This window comes from Melanostigma gelatinosum, assembly GCF_949748355.1.
Source record: "Melanostigma gelatinosum genome assembly, chromosome: 17".
Classification (NCBI taxonomy): Eukaryota; Metazoa; Chordata; class Actinopteri; order Perciformes; family Zoarcidae; genus Melanostigma; species Melanostigma gelatinosum.
This window is the reverse complement of record NC_136650.1, coordinates 12,583,185-12,597,834: the sequence shown is the minus strand read 5'-3', so window position 1 is coordinate 12,597,834 and position 14,650 is coordinate 12,583,185. Positions and strand designations below refer to the sequence as shown.

Genomic DNA, 14,650 nt, shown 5'->3' with positions numbered 1-14,650 from the left:
GACGAGGACCCACCCATTTAGCTCATTTTCTCGACAGCTCATTGGTTAGCCTGAGTACCACGTGACTGCCAGTGGGAGTCGCATTAGCCCCCCAACCCCGCCCCCCGACCTAGCTGTCTGTTGTAGAACACTGAAGTCCAAATAACAAGTCAAGTGTGACAAGAAATTCAGAAACATGAATATGAAATGCATCACCTGGACACCCTGGAACGATGTGTGACAGTCTTGGTGAAAGAATAAAAAGTTATTCTGTTTTGTGCTGAGAGGCCTCCCATTGGTCAGTTTGTGCATTATGCAAATCTGGACAAACTACGTCAGATCCTGAACTTCAGCGCCATTTTTTCCTCAACAGGGGAAGAAAGGGACAAAAGCTGACCAAAAAGGAGCCTACCCTTCTGAAGGAGGGTCCGCAAACACCATCTTTAATATTTAACTGGGTTCTTCATACAGCGGTGTGTGGACGGAGGATGCTGCTCGGATGAGTATCTGTGTGCAGCGCTGGTGGTAGCGGACGCAGCTCAGCGACACACGCACACACACACACACACACACACACACACACACACACAGAGGAGGGCCGGTGGAAGTGGAAAACGTTAGCCCTGTCGGAGAGGTGGCACAGCGACAACTATCGTCAATCTACACCGAAATCTGGACGAGGTAAATATCTGTGTGCGTCCTCAAGCAGGAAGAAGCGGCGCGGCCGGCTCATCGCTGCCAGCGTGCTGCCAGAGGCTGCTTAGCGAGTCCAGTGTGGGCAGCGTACACTGTGTTGGCATGGATGGAAAGGGTTTAGTTCGTATGTGGTCTAACGTTAAATAAACACAGTTTTAACCTGCTAGAATAAGGTGTTTTTTTAAAATGTCCCTTCAGAAATGGCCAGCGATTAAATCCGTTATTATTCACGCAGAGACTGGCCGTGTGCAATTGTAAAAGCAGCTGTTGCACAGTAAGTTAACTGTTGTGTTATTTGTATTTCCACAATGCTTATGCTGGTTAAAATATGCATGTTACGTTATGTTAGGTTCAGTCATTTTTATCGCAAAGTATCCTGGGATCATCTTTCTGCAGTTAGTATTTTACGACAGTATTCTCATCATTGCATGTCTTGTGCAGGTTTAATAATGCTAGCAGTAAGACTTATTGCGTTGGCGTTTAATACCTCTATTAACATGACGAGGTGACCGGCTTGTTGTTTCTGTGGCCATTCGTTCCAGTGTGTGCCATTTGTCTGTGTGCTATTTAATTTAATTGAAACAACTCAAATAGTTTTTACTTTCTATGCCTTGACTGGGGAATGTTGTGAATGTACTCTCAACATAGAATACATCACATAGTACACAGACTAAAAGATGAAGTGATATTTCTCGTGGCTTGATGCTGAGATTAAAGCTTGTTTTCTTCTACAAGGCTTCGGAGGAATAATGTATCAGTATCCGGTTGGAAATATTGAGAAGATCCGAAAGGCACGCAAGGCGGTGAAAAACATCCTTGGTGAGATTGGCCTGGAAGACTGTAAAAACCTGCTGAAGGTACGTTTTATAATTATATATATCTTAATTAATTATTAACAACCGAGGATTCCTTGTATGATTTGGGTCTAAAGCTAGTATATAAGTGTAATAAACACTTCAGATAAGGTTGTCTCAAATATATATATATATATATATATATATATATATATATACTTTTTAATAATAGCTAAAGTTACAAACACTATGCCTATTTTGTTGATGATTTATGTATATCATCCGCGTTGCTGTCCAAAATTTTTAGTCATAACAACAATAGTGTGCAAAGCATGGGTCAATAATTACAGTCTGCCACCAAATCTTGTCATACTGGAGAAATGCATTTTGTGTTTTTATACGTTAGTTACAAATAATCCTCATTAAAGCAGAGAACATCAGTCACACTTTTGATTTGTAATGTCAGCCATTAATGCAACCAACACTACAGTCTGTGCAGCAACAGCCTCGGCGGTTAAAACAAATGTATGTTATAATATATATGTTGTTTTGTTGTTGTAAACATTTTAACAGCCAACATAAACTCAGATTTAACTTTGATCATGATGGTCACCTTGAGAGAGCGATTCAGAGGGCCTTTGGTTGTTATGGCAACAAGTGGGGTTGGGCATATGATGTCTCGAGACGTTCTGTGGTTTTGGGCTAATGTGGATAATCAATGAGCAGGATGGCTTAATGGCTATGTTGCATTAATAGATTGTTTCTTTTTTCTTTTCTTCCACTTGACTAGCTTATCAGGATTAAAACTCAAATCCTGAAGGACTCGATATACAGGTGTCAACATGTGTCACCTGTTTATCGATTAGACTGCATCTATAAGCACGCAGAGCTGAGCATGAATGACGTACTGTGTTGATGCGCCGCTACTGGAATGACACTGTTCGCTGCTGCTATCGTTAAAGTTGCGATCGAAAAGTTTCTTTGCTTTAACTTATCATTCTGAAGTGAATGTTGATTGCACAATGTAGAAGCTACAGAATGCGGACAGCAGCCGAGCTCACATTGGTTCCCTAAAAGCTCTGGTTTCACAATGCTGTGGACCACCGGGTACGATCTGCCAGGAAAATAAAGGCACCAAGAAAGTGCGTCAACCATTGAAGTAGAAGGGACATTCCCATTCAAATAACAGCAGGATGGTCAGAGTGGCGGCAGCCATTTTGATGTGGACCGTTGTAGCTTGCTAACTTCCTTATAAGCTAAACAGACTGTGGTTGGTGGTCAGCACTGAGTCTGCCGGTCCCTCCTCCTCACTCAACCTTTTTTTTTTTTTTGTGATTGTCAAATGACCACAGAAAAAAGTTCAATGTCCTATTCTATTGATATTGTGTCAACCCACGCTGAAACAGACGGACCTTCAGTTTGCCGCCAACTGAAGATCCGTCTCCGGAGCTACTACCTGCTCTCCTCATGGCAAAGTAGTCTGCTACCGTGGGGGGGTGCTAGCTCATTCTTGTTTCATTTAATCTCATAGAATTCTGCAGCAGGCCGCCGCTGCAGAATGTATATAACGGGAATACCGGGGTATTTTACTCTGCCTTTAAATAATAGTACTGAGATCGGGGTTTATAGTTCCACATGGGATCCTTACGGAGAGTTGCCTGTTGCCACTTTAAGATGTGTTTGTTTGTGTGTTTACTGCGCAGGATCTCAATGAAACGTCTGAGAAAAACGCTGATGAAGACAAGGTCTTTCAGGAGACTGATTGGGTTGATATCACGGATGGATACAATGTCAGACTCCAGAAAAAGGTGAATATGACACGTTTGGATGATCATTTGAGAGTAGTCGGTCCATTTTGCTTAAGGTGTGTAGCTCGGTATTAATGTTACGTACTTGTTACAAACTGTGCCGATTTTAACTCTGTTCTCGTCTCTTCCTACTCAGTGGCCTTACAGGTCTCGAGCTCTGTGCTGTACCATGTGCAAGTACTCTTCACAAAACATCTACAACTTCAGGAGCCACGTCTCTCGCTGCCATGGATATGTGCAGTCCTTCTGTGCGCTGGCGCCCTGCTCCAAGTGCGTCTTCATCGGACACCCCAGGTCTGTCAAGAAGCACATGCTGTTCTTCCACGGCACCTTGGCGCAACCGCCAAGGGAAGTGCCACAACCCGCCCACCGCGGAAATGAGCGGTACCAGTGTCGACGATGTGGATTTCCGGCCCCCTCTATCTTCACGATGAAGAAGCACGTCATCCTCAAGCACCTGGACAGTGTGGCAGAACAGTATATCGGTTACAGATTCCTCCTTCGTGGGTCAACGTCTGTGAAGGTCTACTGCTGCAAGGTGTGCAAGGTGAACACTGGGAACCTGGACCAAATGCTGCATCACATGCTGGTCGAGCCATCGCACTATGCGGTCAGCACGCAAGTGCAGAGTATGATTTACGAGAACAAGAACTTCACCATTAAAGCGACACCCAATGGGAACGGCGTGTTTGTGACATTCCCATACATTGCTCCTAAACCACAGCAACCTCAACTGTTCAACAGCAAGTCCTTGGTTTTACAGAGTAACGGCCAACCCGGGGGGACTATGCTGGCCTTACAGCATTTAGAAAGAACCAACGCTACCACTCTGATCTGTGCCCCCGGAACCAACCAGGCTTTTCTGCCCCCCCAAGCGTCGGCGCTAGTGCAGCTAGCTAGTGCTGAAGCTAAAGGTTTGCTCCAGCCGGGTGCCACGATAGCCCTCCGAGGTGCTCTGCCTCACGGAGCGGGAACTATGCTGCAGCTTCCCACAGTGTCCAACATGTCTCTGAAACAGGCAGCTACGGCTCCAGCACAACATACTCTACAACAGCAGCAAATCTTTCTCCCAGCTGGACTGCGGGCCAACATGGCAGCCGGAGCCGTATCGAAGCCTGCTGTGGATACAAAAAATGCACCAATGCACCAAGTCGCCCTACAAGGCACCATGCTGACTTCCCAGTCCCTGCTGAGTCACTTGATCCCGACCGGCAACAAGATGAACGGCATGCCCACGTACACTTTCGCTCCGCTGCAAGTAGCAATGCCCGTCTCTCAGAGCACAAGTACCCCTCTCAAGGCTGTTGAGCAAACGAAGAACTCCACGCCACAAACTAAGAAATGGATTACATGTCCCCTCTGCAATGAACTTTTCCCCTCTAATGTCTTCGACGTGCACACGGAGGTCGCTCACCAGCAAAAATCCAACACGTCCAAGTCAGAAAGTGTGGCGGCACGAGCGGCGTTCTTGACAAAAATGCCGGACAAAACTGTGAAGTGCCTAACGTGCAAAATTCTTCTGTCCGAAAAAAGCGTCTTCCAGCACCTTCTGCACGGCCTGAATTGTTTGTACTGCTCGGCTTTGTTCTTTTCTATCAAACAGCTGGTTGAGCACGTGAAGCAGCACAATCCCACAAGCAAGACATACTGTGATTTTCTGAGGCAGAAGTACAGGGTGTACTCTAAAGGTGTCGGGGGAATCCTGTTCCCTTACTTCGACGTCCACACCACCGGACCCAAAGAGGTCTTAGGAGACACCGAGGTCAACCTCGCTCTGGTCACGAATTCACTCGACCTGATCTTCTTTAAGTTGCAGCCCAGCAGCCAGCCGGATGTCTGCACGGCGACTGCGAAAGTCAACAGTGCGTATTGTCCCTTCTGTGATGAAAAGTTTCAGAATGAGACCCAACACCTTCAGCACCTGAAGCAGAAACACTTGGTAGCACCCACGATTCACGCTATCCTCAAGACGGAGGCCTTCAAGTGCATATACTGCAACGGGGTGTACACGGGAAAAGTCACCCAGCAGGCGGTGATGCTCCACATTCAGCGGTGCCGGTGTTCCCCGAAACCACCGCAGCCACTCAAACCGATAGAAGTACCACCGCCGCCGCCAGTGCAGCCGCCGAAACCCGCCCAGCAGCTCAGTCAGCCGATCTACTTTCTCCAAATGCCACCAGGGCTGACCATGAAACCGACTTTAGCTCCAGCTCCCGTGATTCCCGCCGCGGCGCCTCCAGAGACGGAAGCCGAGCTGCTGTCGAAGAAGAGGCTGGAGGCCGCGTGGAGGGAGGTGTTGGAGACCAACAAACGAGAGCGGGAGCAAAAGGCGGTCATGCGCAAGAAGCGAGAGCAGGACAAGCTGGTGCCCCCGCCGCAGCCCGTGGTGCAGATCGATCCCACGGTGAAGCTGGTGCTGGAGCCCTCCGGGGTGGAGCGCCGCTGCAGCGAGGAGCGCAAAGACTTCATATCCAAGTACTTCAACCTGAACCCCTACGCGACCAAAACCGAGACCGACGAGCTGTGCAAGAGGCTGACCCTGACGAAGTCGGAGTTGGCGGCCCAGTTCAGCAAGAAGCGCAGCAAGTGCATGAGGAGCCTCAAGAGGAGCGCGACGTCCATATTCCTCGGCTTCAACATGACGGAACTGAGCAGAGTCAAGCACAATCTCGCGATCCCCGAACAGCAGCCCGCCGCGGATTCAACAGAGCAGATGGAGAACGGTGAGGACGGACCAGAACCGATGGATGAAAGTGGAAGTCAGAAAGACGGGGAACAGGTGGAGCAGATGGAGTAAGTCTGGTGTGAAAATGCCCCTAATTAACGAACATAAAACAACCCAGATAACTGTAATGACAGCCAGTCACTGGAGACTCTACACACTCTTAATGTAGCAACATTAATAGTGCTTTGTTTGTCTGTGGTCCGTATTCCTAAGAGAATATAATAATTAAAGAGATATAAAGGTGTCAGACTGTCGAGCTGCAACAATATTTAGCTGGTTACAATCTCTTATTCAACAATGGCTACTGACTTCAACTCCTGCACTGTTTTAGCTTTTTTTATCTTGTTTTTTTGCAGCCTTTATTAAAGCACATTTGTGCTTCCTACATCACTGCTTGTCTGCTAATATCACGACTTACGCGCACACTTCAACATAGACTTGGTTTATCACAATATTATGCTTTTGTTTTATAATTGTTTTGTCTTTACATATTTGGACCTGTGTGGTTGTTTTTTTATTATTGTTCATACCCCCCCCCCCCTTACATTTCAACAGATTAAGGAGAACATGTTTCTCGCTGCTGCAGGAAGGTTTATGTTCATCTTGCAGTTTTGAAGCTAAATTCTTAAGAATGTACAAATATTTGAGTTGCCAGGTTTCTGAATTCTCAGTTGAAGAACCATTAGTTATATATTTATGACCATGTGTTGCTTGCATGAGCATTTGTTGTCAGATAAAATTATTATTTGCCATGGTGAGGTTCGCATAGACTTGAGACCGAGAGATTCAACACAATATAAAACAAGTTATTGGGTGGACACCGTATGTCTTTTGTTCTCCTGACAGCAGTTATTTTGTACTACACTTGTATTTTCTAGAATTCCTGGAGGATCTAAAATGTTGGGTTAGGGGTGCAAATTATCATTCTGTCCGAGGCCACTGCGTTGTAACAAATAAAGTGGTTTCCTTTTTACGTGAATGACTGATTGTTTTTCATTTCATAATAAAAACCGTTGAAGTTAAATCAAGCTGTTTCAGAGCACCCAAAGGTCATTTTCTTTCATGTGTAACTGAACAAACCTGGAAAATAATTTAAAACACCGGCCCAGTCTTTATTGGCTAATGAGCAGGAATAGAACATGTGGGTCAAAGTCAGAATAAAAGAAGCCTTGAGGGTGTGTCATCAGTTTAATATTCTGCCTGTCACATACATTTCAGTCTTCCAGTGTGATGGCTCTAAAATATAAATGCATCAATTGTTTGACAGCAGCTTCCAATAAAAGACTAGATATGTGTCGTATGTTGGGCCCAGCCAAACGTCTCATTACTTCATGCACTACCGACTTCTGACCACACGGTGGTGCCAATTCAATTTCCTAACAGGGTTTCTCAAGTTTGACCTTAGAAAATGTTTGACAAATTTATTTGTCATATTATACTGTTATATATACGACAGAGGCTGCAAATTGCAGTTTAAAGTGGCAGAAACTGCCAGAAAGTTAGTGATTTAATGGACCACTCTTAAGTGTATTTTATTTTCCATTTTTGCTCTTTATGTTCTCAGAACAGCTACGAACATGACTGTGGTGGGGTTGTTTTTTGCCAACTGATGTTTGTTTCCATATCCAGTAATGTGACCTATCTAGCTCTACTTGTCTATCCTGATTGTGTCAAGCAAAGACGGGCCGCTGTAGTTGTTTGTTTGAATGGCCTCCAGCCTCTTCACGTATTCCACCGGGAGTCCGTTCTGTTTTGCACCCAGACAAACCACCTTATATGAAACAAAGAGAGCGAGAGATGTTCAAATTAACATTTTGATTCAGTCACAAAGACATTAGACTCGGTAAATTGGAAAGTTAAGTTCATTGCATAATATGGGTTTTATTGCTAATAAATGATGGTTTGTCTTTGGACCAGTGTTTGTGTTTACATGTACACACCTGTTTGTACTGAGGAGATGGGGGGCAGGCGTGGAAATTCATCATTTGATAAGTCCTGCAGAATAGGAGTCCTTTGTCAGTCTCCACTGAAACCTCCAGAAGAGAGTATATTCCTTTATTCACCCCTTCCTGTCTGAAGACACACAAAAAAGCAGCATGCTGCAGTTGAGTTAAGTGACAAACATGAACTGACTCATCCGCTGTGTTTGTGTGTCTCACTTGTCGAGCCTCGGGAGGTCCTCGTTGCTCAAAGTCCAGATTACCCCCCACACGTCTGCCCCTGGACAGGAAGCAATGGTGGCCACTCCACCATGCCAAGTGGTGTGTTCAATTTTCTCACACAGGCCAAAGTTTAACTGATAGTCCTGCACACGCACACACACACACACACACACAGGGTGGGGTGGAAAGTAAAGGGCAAAAGGCTGTGAATAGTGATGTCATTGTGCGTTTTAAACAGCATGGCTGGGCCAGAGCACACTGTTGTTACAGCTGGTGCTGGTGTCCTCGTGATTGCCCAATTGCTTTATTTTTCAGTTCGATGTCAAAACATACCAGATTCTAGGGAGTCTATTTTGAAGAAAACGTGTGAAACGTCGCTTGTATTGTTTTGAGTGTTGAAACAGGAAGGGAACAAGCTGCCCTTTTCAATTATTAGTTTGTAAATGCACATGATCTTCGTTGGAGCCTGTTTTGGTAAACATGTGTCACGTAGAACGACGTTTTTACGGTGTAATGAAAAACAGTTAGGCATTCACGAGGACAGCTAACTACGGGTCCTCTTCCATGTTCAACAACTGAACCAACCACCACAAAGACTTATTCGTCTTAAAGTCTTCAGGTAACGCGGTCGCTTATTAAACCAGAAGTAGATACAATAAAACTGCGGGAATAGTTCCCCTTTAATCCTAATACAAACAACACTGCAATCATTGGCACATACAATGAACGACTGTCATGGTCCAAATGTGTAAGGGTTCATATGAGAGTGGTCTCGTGTGACGTCACAGTTTAGCTGTTGGCCATGTTGGAGTACACACAAAGCCACTGGCATGCACAGCTGAGTCGCATAACCTATCGATCATGGTGAACTTTTGTGCTGTCTTTGGTTGTGGCAGCAGAGCTGAAAGACAAGAAATCATTCTTTCGTTTGCCAGCGGTCATTACACATCAAGGAAATGACACGAAGGAGCTATCCAAGCGACGTCGCGAGAAATGGCTGTCACGCATCTCTCGAGATATAAAGGAATGGAATTTGGCGTACACTAGACTCTAGTGACTAGAGTATGTGCGGATCACTTTATAAGTAGTCAGTGATTTTATTTACAAATTAGTTTGTGAACAGTATTTAATAAAGGAAATATAAATTAAACTTGGACATGAGAAGGTTACCGAAGCTTCATCGGCCCGTGACAGCAGTCGGTACCAGAGACTTGTCGAGCGTGTACAACAGGCGAAACACAGAGATGCAGCCTCAGCTTTGCGTGATATGAGTTTAACGACAGATAGATAGATAGATATAGATTGATATTTATTGTGTGTGTGTTGAAGTTAGGAGTTAGTTTAAAGTTAATTCCTACACACACGCACACAATGACGTGCATGTACAATGCGAACCTTTGATGCGCTATCCAGTGATTCAAAGTATGGTATTTTCGCCGCACTTCCTTGTTTACTCGCCGCCATGTAGGATCTGTATGTACTCCAACATGGCGGACAGACCTCGTAACTAAGGAGATCGTGACGTAGGTGAGACCACTCTATTTGCAGACTAATTAATACTAAATGTATGTATCATTGCCAATTATCTTCAGGATAACGTAAGAAAAACTTGCTTGTCACCACTCGGGTGTTTGTTAATTACCACATGACTTGCACGTGATATTGGTATATTCTCCAATAAAGTGATTGGTTACCTTTAGTCGTCCGGTGGTGTGAAACGTCGCAGAGGGGTTCGCCAGTCGCAGTCTTTCCTTCAACAAATTACTTCCAAACGCGAAATACATGAAGCAACCGTTGGCAATAACGGACATCTTTTGATATTGTGGGTTCCCGTCGGCTGCACAGCTAAAACTTGATATTTAGCTGCCGGGATGTCGGCATAGAAATATATTTCGATTGAAATGTATGGATGTTGGTGTCCGAAAAAGTTTTCAATTGCTTGTTGCCCTTCGAAGCGGAGACGGATCGCCGTTGCGTCCCAACGTTCAACCGGATCCCTAGCGGTTTGTGCAACCTTACATTAGCCGTTGCGGTGCCTGTCGGCAGATTCGTCACTCATTCACAAACATCTACGTCAACTATAATCAGGAAATAGTTGTTTGCGAATTGTGGGGTTTAAACATATATTTGACATTGCAATTGCATTGTTTTTTTATTTAGATGCTTCTAGTAACATTGTTGTGGTGCGATATCTCATTTCATTCTCAGATGAGATGCCAATCTCTAGCAGGCTTTACCCGCATAACCTTTGACATGAAGGAAAAACTAAAATGTCATAAACGACCTAATTAGATGCAGTTTCTATCTACAGTAAGGCACAACCACTTATGATTGATAGTTAAAATAACTCCAACCCTAATGTTACCCATATGTTTAATACGATTTTATAATATACAATTTACAAAAACATTTTTACCAAACTGCCAGGTTCATGCTCTTATAGAAGTTGCAGGTACACGACACCGTGCTGCAGTTTAATGATCGTTAAGCTCTGCTTGGATGTAATTTGACTTTTATATACACACCATGTTTGAAATGCATACTTTTGTAAATAATTGTTCAGTTTCTAAGTGTCCCTAAAAACTATACATACAGTATTTGAATAAATAAATTACCATGTAGCTCTCTTTAGTTGATGTTGAATTGTTTGTTAATTAGCACGAGGGGAACACTCCATGCAATGGTACTTTATTCAGCCACGTAATGCAAATAAAATGTTTGAGAAACAAAGCAAATGACTAACAAAACAACCCCCGTTACCAATTCTGCAATAATACACAGATTCACTTTATCCTCTTCAAAAGGATTTTAATGTACAAAATAATGAAAAACAAAATTGAAAAAAAAACAAAAAAAAACACATGGAAATTCACAAAATGTTTCTTCTGAGAAAAGAAAATCCTGTACAAACAGTGGGTTGGTGGTCAAAAAAACATAAAGCCTGGTGATCATCTCCTCGGGCCGCCACGACCTCGTCCCCTTCCTCTGCCACGGCCTCGTCCTCTGCCTCGTCCCCGTCCAGCCACTGAGGAGACAGAGACAGTCAGCAACATGCGTCAAACATCGACCCACATATCAAGTATCACAGTAGTCACGTGGGCCATCTAACATTTCCAATAGTTGGACCCACCTGTGAATAATCAAGTCACTTTCTAAAAGTATACAAAACCACTAGACCTGTAGGTGAGCCAACAATTTGCATAAGACAGGCAATCAGAAGACAAACCCATGTGTCGGCTCTTATAAAACCAAAGGCAGAATGTTTCCTGCAGAGAACATTAACTTCTACCAAAACATGACCACGACGCATGAATCCTATACAAACTGCATCATGGTCAACGGTTACAGTGGAGATTGAGTTGGGTGAAAAGACATCTGACAAAAACAACCAACGTTTGGTTGGACAGGGTTGATTAGTACTGACTGATAAGTGGTGTTTATCACCGTCTGGGTATGAACATACATGCGGGATAAACACATCGCGAAAGACCCTAGAGTCTATGTTCACGCTGAAGCCTCTGCCCGGCTGTGTCTGGGCTGTGGAGGAGCTCTCCACGTCAGCAAACAGCCGACCAATGACGCCGCGGGACACAGTGAAGTGAAGATGACTAGAAATGCTCTATTTAAGTGCAATAAAAACTTAAAAAGCAGACTACAGAGCCTCTTTAGATAAGTTTCCAGTGAGATAAACGAGTGCAAATAGTCACTTTGCTGTTAACATTACTTCCAATCCTCTAGATACGACATTTAGTCTTGCTATATTTTGAATATAAAAACTCCCACCTGGTTCTGGATTTAAAGACAAACTGCTGACGTTGGAAATGTTTGGATAATATGCACACCTCAATACTGCACAGTTTCCTCATATCGTGCTAATAATGATCCACCCCCACCAAAATATCAACTTCCAACTACGCTGCATTATGGTCCTCCCTCTGCTGTACACCTCAGTGATGTTTCGACATTCCTCACCTGCTTCTCTCTTCTTGGACTTGACCTTTGGCTCGATGTCAACCAGCAAGGTGTCCAGCGGGAGGCTGTCGGGGAGGATAAAGTAGCGAATATTGTTGCCACGAATACTCAGCGACTCCAGCTGAGTGGGCTCCCGGTTTTTCAGGGTCATTTTCACGGCCTTCAGGTGGGTGTTCATGCTCACATCAACACCTAAATGGGGAAAGAAAGAAAACGGAGATGACAAAAAAATTAATGACATAACCGTGCCGTTTATTCTAATATACAAAGATGTGAAGGTAGAAAAATATGACCAGTGAGTGATAGTATGCAAATACTAAGCTGGCTAAAAACATATTCTTGCAGTTTGAGCTTCTAATCCACAGTAAACCAGCCCTTACACAACACAAAATGAGCGTTTTAAAAACTCCAGTCTTGTGTTTTTGCGGTTAAACTGAATCCTGGAAATCAGTGACAGAAGCGTTGTGGCAGTAATTGTAAAAAAAGAGTAACTGAACAACTGGTAGTCTCATCTTTGCTGACCTGTGGTCCCCTATTAAAAATGACTATTTGTTACCACTTAATTATTTTTAAAGGTTATACAACTAGTGCTACAATGCACTATAGGTGATCACAGTGAGGAGGAAATGATTGAGCAGAGTTTTAACCAACTGCGACTCAGCAGTAACCAGACTCTGTCTGTCCCACTGGCTACTGAAAGCAGGGTAAAAAGAAGAAGCAACCTCAAAAGATAGTTTTGGTGGAGTGGGGCAATACGCTGTTTAACAATATAAAACCACAAACAGCAGCCTGAAAAAAAGATCCTTCAGTTGAATCAGAACCTCAAAACGGTTTCCTACTGTTGCGTTTAACTGGCTAATTGGTGCCTGTCTAATATATTAATTTAAATCTTAACATCTGGACTTTAAAGAAACATTTCACTGCAGTTTACTTACGTAGGAGGCAACTCTAACACTTAAATGATGCACCAGCATGTCTCACCTGTGATGGTGCCGTGGACCTGGGTGCCATTCTTCAGTTCAATGGTAACCGTCTCATGGCTGAGTTTCATCAAAAACCTGTGAGACGAACATTACAGTGTGAACACATAGTTGTTTGTCAACTTTTCCCCAATTTAAAACTAACATTTTACATCGTGTATCCCCACAATAAAAGTGTGTAAAGTTAGCTAACGTTATCTAGCTTACGTTAGCTACCGACCGTGTAGCGGTCAACACCAAAACAATGGTAACGTTACTCTGGAGGACGACGGTAACGTTTTAAACCTCCATGCATTTAATTTGGTACGGGATGTTAAGTGAGTAAACGTAATTTACGTAAGGCTACGTCTAGTTGTTAATCCTGCCGCTAAATGTGTAAACGTTAACTGCCCGTAACACAGAGAGACAGGGCCTAGCAGTTAACGAGCTAACGTTCGCTAAAGCTAGTTAGCAAAGATTGCTGCTATCATGCCTGCTCAATCTAAAGTTAAACTATTAGTAGTAACACTACATGTTGGTTTGTATCAGTGTGTTATTTCAGAGCCTGGAGCTCCGCCATTGTAACCCCGTACACAGCCTCCATTCATTCCGTTCTTCCCGCCTCATCCTCACAGTCTCTCCGTTAACATCTAACTCCATCCATCCGCATAGAGTTGTATCATCGCCCCACACTCACATCATTTAATAAAAGATTAATTTTAACGACCACTTACCTGACTAGTTTCATGATGGTGATGGACTGTTGAGAGAAATCCTCCACAAGAGACAAAAAATTACACCGGTCGAGTGAAAACACAGGCCGCTGTTGTAAGCTTTATGTTTAGAGTCGCGCTGATTATACGTCATCAAATGAGCGACAGCAAAGAGGAAATACGACCGCCTACAGGAGGAATAGTGAACATCATACAGTGAGGGGCGAAACCATACTGTATATAACCCTAAACAGTTGAGTATGGTTTTAAGCCTTCATTTATAAAATTATTAACATCTACATTTTAAAAACACGTTATTGCATCTCATAACAGTAGACATGTCTGCACAATAAATATATAGAAAGAAAGAAAACAGCTGTTTTCTGTTGGAGAGATTGTTTAAGGCAGAGGAATATACTGTTTTAATGTCAAATAAAAGTCTAAATTGAACAACATTCTTGTTTCTTGATTTATGGATGTGCTATTTCCCTAAAAATTGCGTTTAAAACAGTATGAGCAGATTTAAACTACAACACACATGAGCAATTAAATACAAAAGCACAGACCTTTTTCGCAGCAGCCATTTGAACTTGTCCTAGTTGGAAAAGCACAGGTGTTACTAATAACATTGATTATGACTCTGTTGTATTCAAGTGTCCCAGAAGCCATCATTATTTTATTTTTTTATATCTTCACTTGTGCTTTTACTGCTGTAAAATACACCACCATGTTATGCCTGCCGGAGATGTAGATAGACTGATATGCAGCAAACCAAACACACTCAGTGGTTTTCTGAAGTACTGTATGAGTTCAGATGGTGAAATTTGTTTGAGAAATTCCCA

The 14,650-nt window shown here is 43.5% G+C and overlaps 3 protein-coding genes across 3 annotated transcripts; 1 reads left to right on the top strand and 2 right to left on the bottom strand.

Annotated features, from left to right (window-relative positions):
• Positions 1-413: 413 nt before the first annotated feature.
• On the top strand, positions 414-6,975 carry adnp2b (ADNP homeobox 2b). The gene is made up of 4 exons (XM_079287660.1): positions 414-660; positions 1,411-1,532; positions 3,173-3,277; positions 3,414-6,975. The coding sequence occupies exons 2-4, from the start codon at positions 1,425-1,427 to the stop codon at positions 6,072-6,074; spliced, it is 2,874 nt and encodes a 957-aa protein (XP_079143786.1). The 5' UTR covers positions 414-660; positions 1,411-1,424; the 3' UTR covers positions 6,075-6,975.
• Positions 6,976-7,171: 196 nt separating this feature from the next.
• On the bottom strand, positions 7,172-10,155 carry ggcta (gamma-glutamylcyclotransferase a). Its single transcript, XM_079287525.1, has 4 exons — positions 9,859-10,155; positions 8,162-8,307; positions 7,943-8,075; positions 7,172-7,773 (listed from the first exon to the last, which is right to left on the bottom strand). Exons 1-4 carry the CDS (start codon positions 9,973-9,975, stop codon positions 7,651-7,653), a joined length of 519 nt encoding a protein of 172 aa, XP_079143651.1. The 5' UTR covers positions 9,976-10,155; the 3' UTR covers positions 7,172-7,650.
• An 803-nt stretch (positions 10,156-10,958) lies between these two features.
• Positions 10,959-13,965, bottom strand: snrpd1 (small nuclear ribonucleoprotein D1 polypeptide). Its single transcript, XM_079288636.1, has 4 exons — positions 13,830-13,965; positions 13,118-13,194; positions 12,137-12,328; positions 10,959-11,189 (listed from the first exon to the last, which is right to left on the bottom strand). The coding sequence occupies exons 1-4, from the start codon at positions 13,841-13,843 to the stop codon at positions 11,113-11,115; spliced, it is 360 nt and encodes a 119-aa protein (XP_079144762.1). The 5' UTR covers positions 13,844-13,965; the 3' UTR covers positions 10,959-11,112.
• Between the last annotated feature and the right edge of the window lie 685 nt (positions 13,966-14,650).

Excerpts from the sequence above, each read along its gene's own strand:
- adnp2b (XM_079287660.1), top strand. The coding sequence starts at position 1,425 with ATGTATCAGTATCCGGTTGGAAATATTGAGAAGATCCGAAAGGCACGC. Across the intron at positions 1,533-3,172 it reads ACTGTAAAAACCTGCTGAAG|GATCTCAATGAAACGTCTGA; the intron begins GTACGTTTTATA and ends TTTACTGCGCAG. Across the intron at positions 3,278-3,413 it reads ATGTCAGACTCCAGAAAAAG|TGGCCTTACAGGTCTCGAGC; the intron begins GTGAATATGACA and ends CTTCCTACTCAG.
- ggcta (XM_079287525.1), bottom strand. The coding sequence starts at position 9,975 with ATGTCCGTTATTGCCAACGGTTGCTTCATGTATTTCGCGTTTGGAAGT. Across the intron at positions 8,076-8,161 it reads GACCTCCCGAGGCTCGACAA|ACAGGAAGGGGTGAATAAAG; the intron begins GTGAGACACACA and ends GTGTGTCTTCAG. Across the intron at positions 7,774-7,942 it reads CATCTCCTCAGTACAAACAG|GTGGTTTGTCTGGGTGCAAA; the intron begins GTGTGTACATGT and ends GTTTCATATAAG.
- snrpd1 (XM_079288636.1), bottom strand. Across the intron at positions 12,329-13,117 it reads GGTCCACGGCACCATCACAG|GTGTTGATGTGAGCATGAAC; the intron begins GTGAGACATGCT and ends TTCCCCATTTAG. Across the intron at positions 11,190-12,136 it reads GTCCAAGAAGAGAGAAGCAG|TGGCTGGACGGGGACGAGGC; the intron begins GTGAGGAATGTC and ends CTGTCTCCTCAG.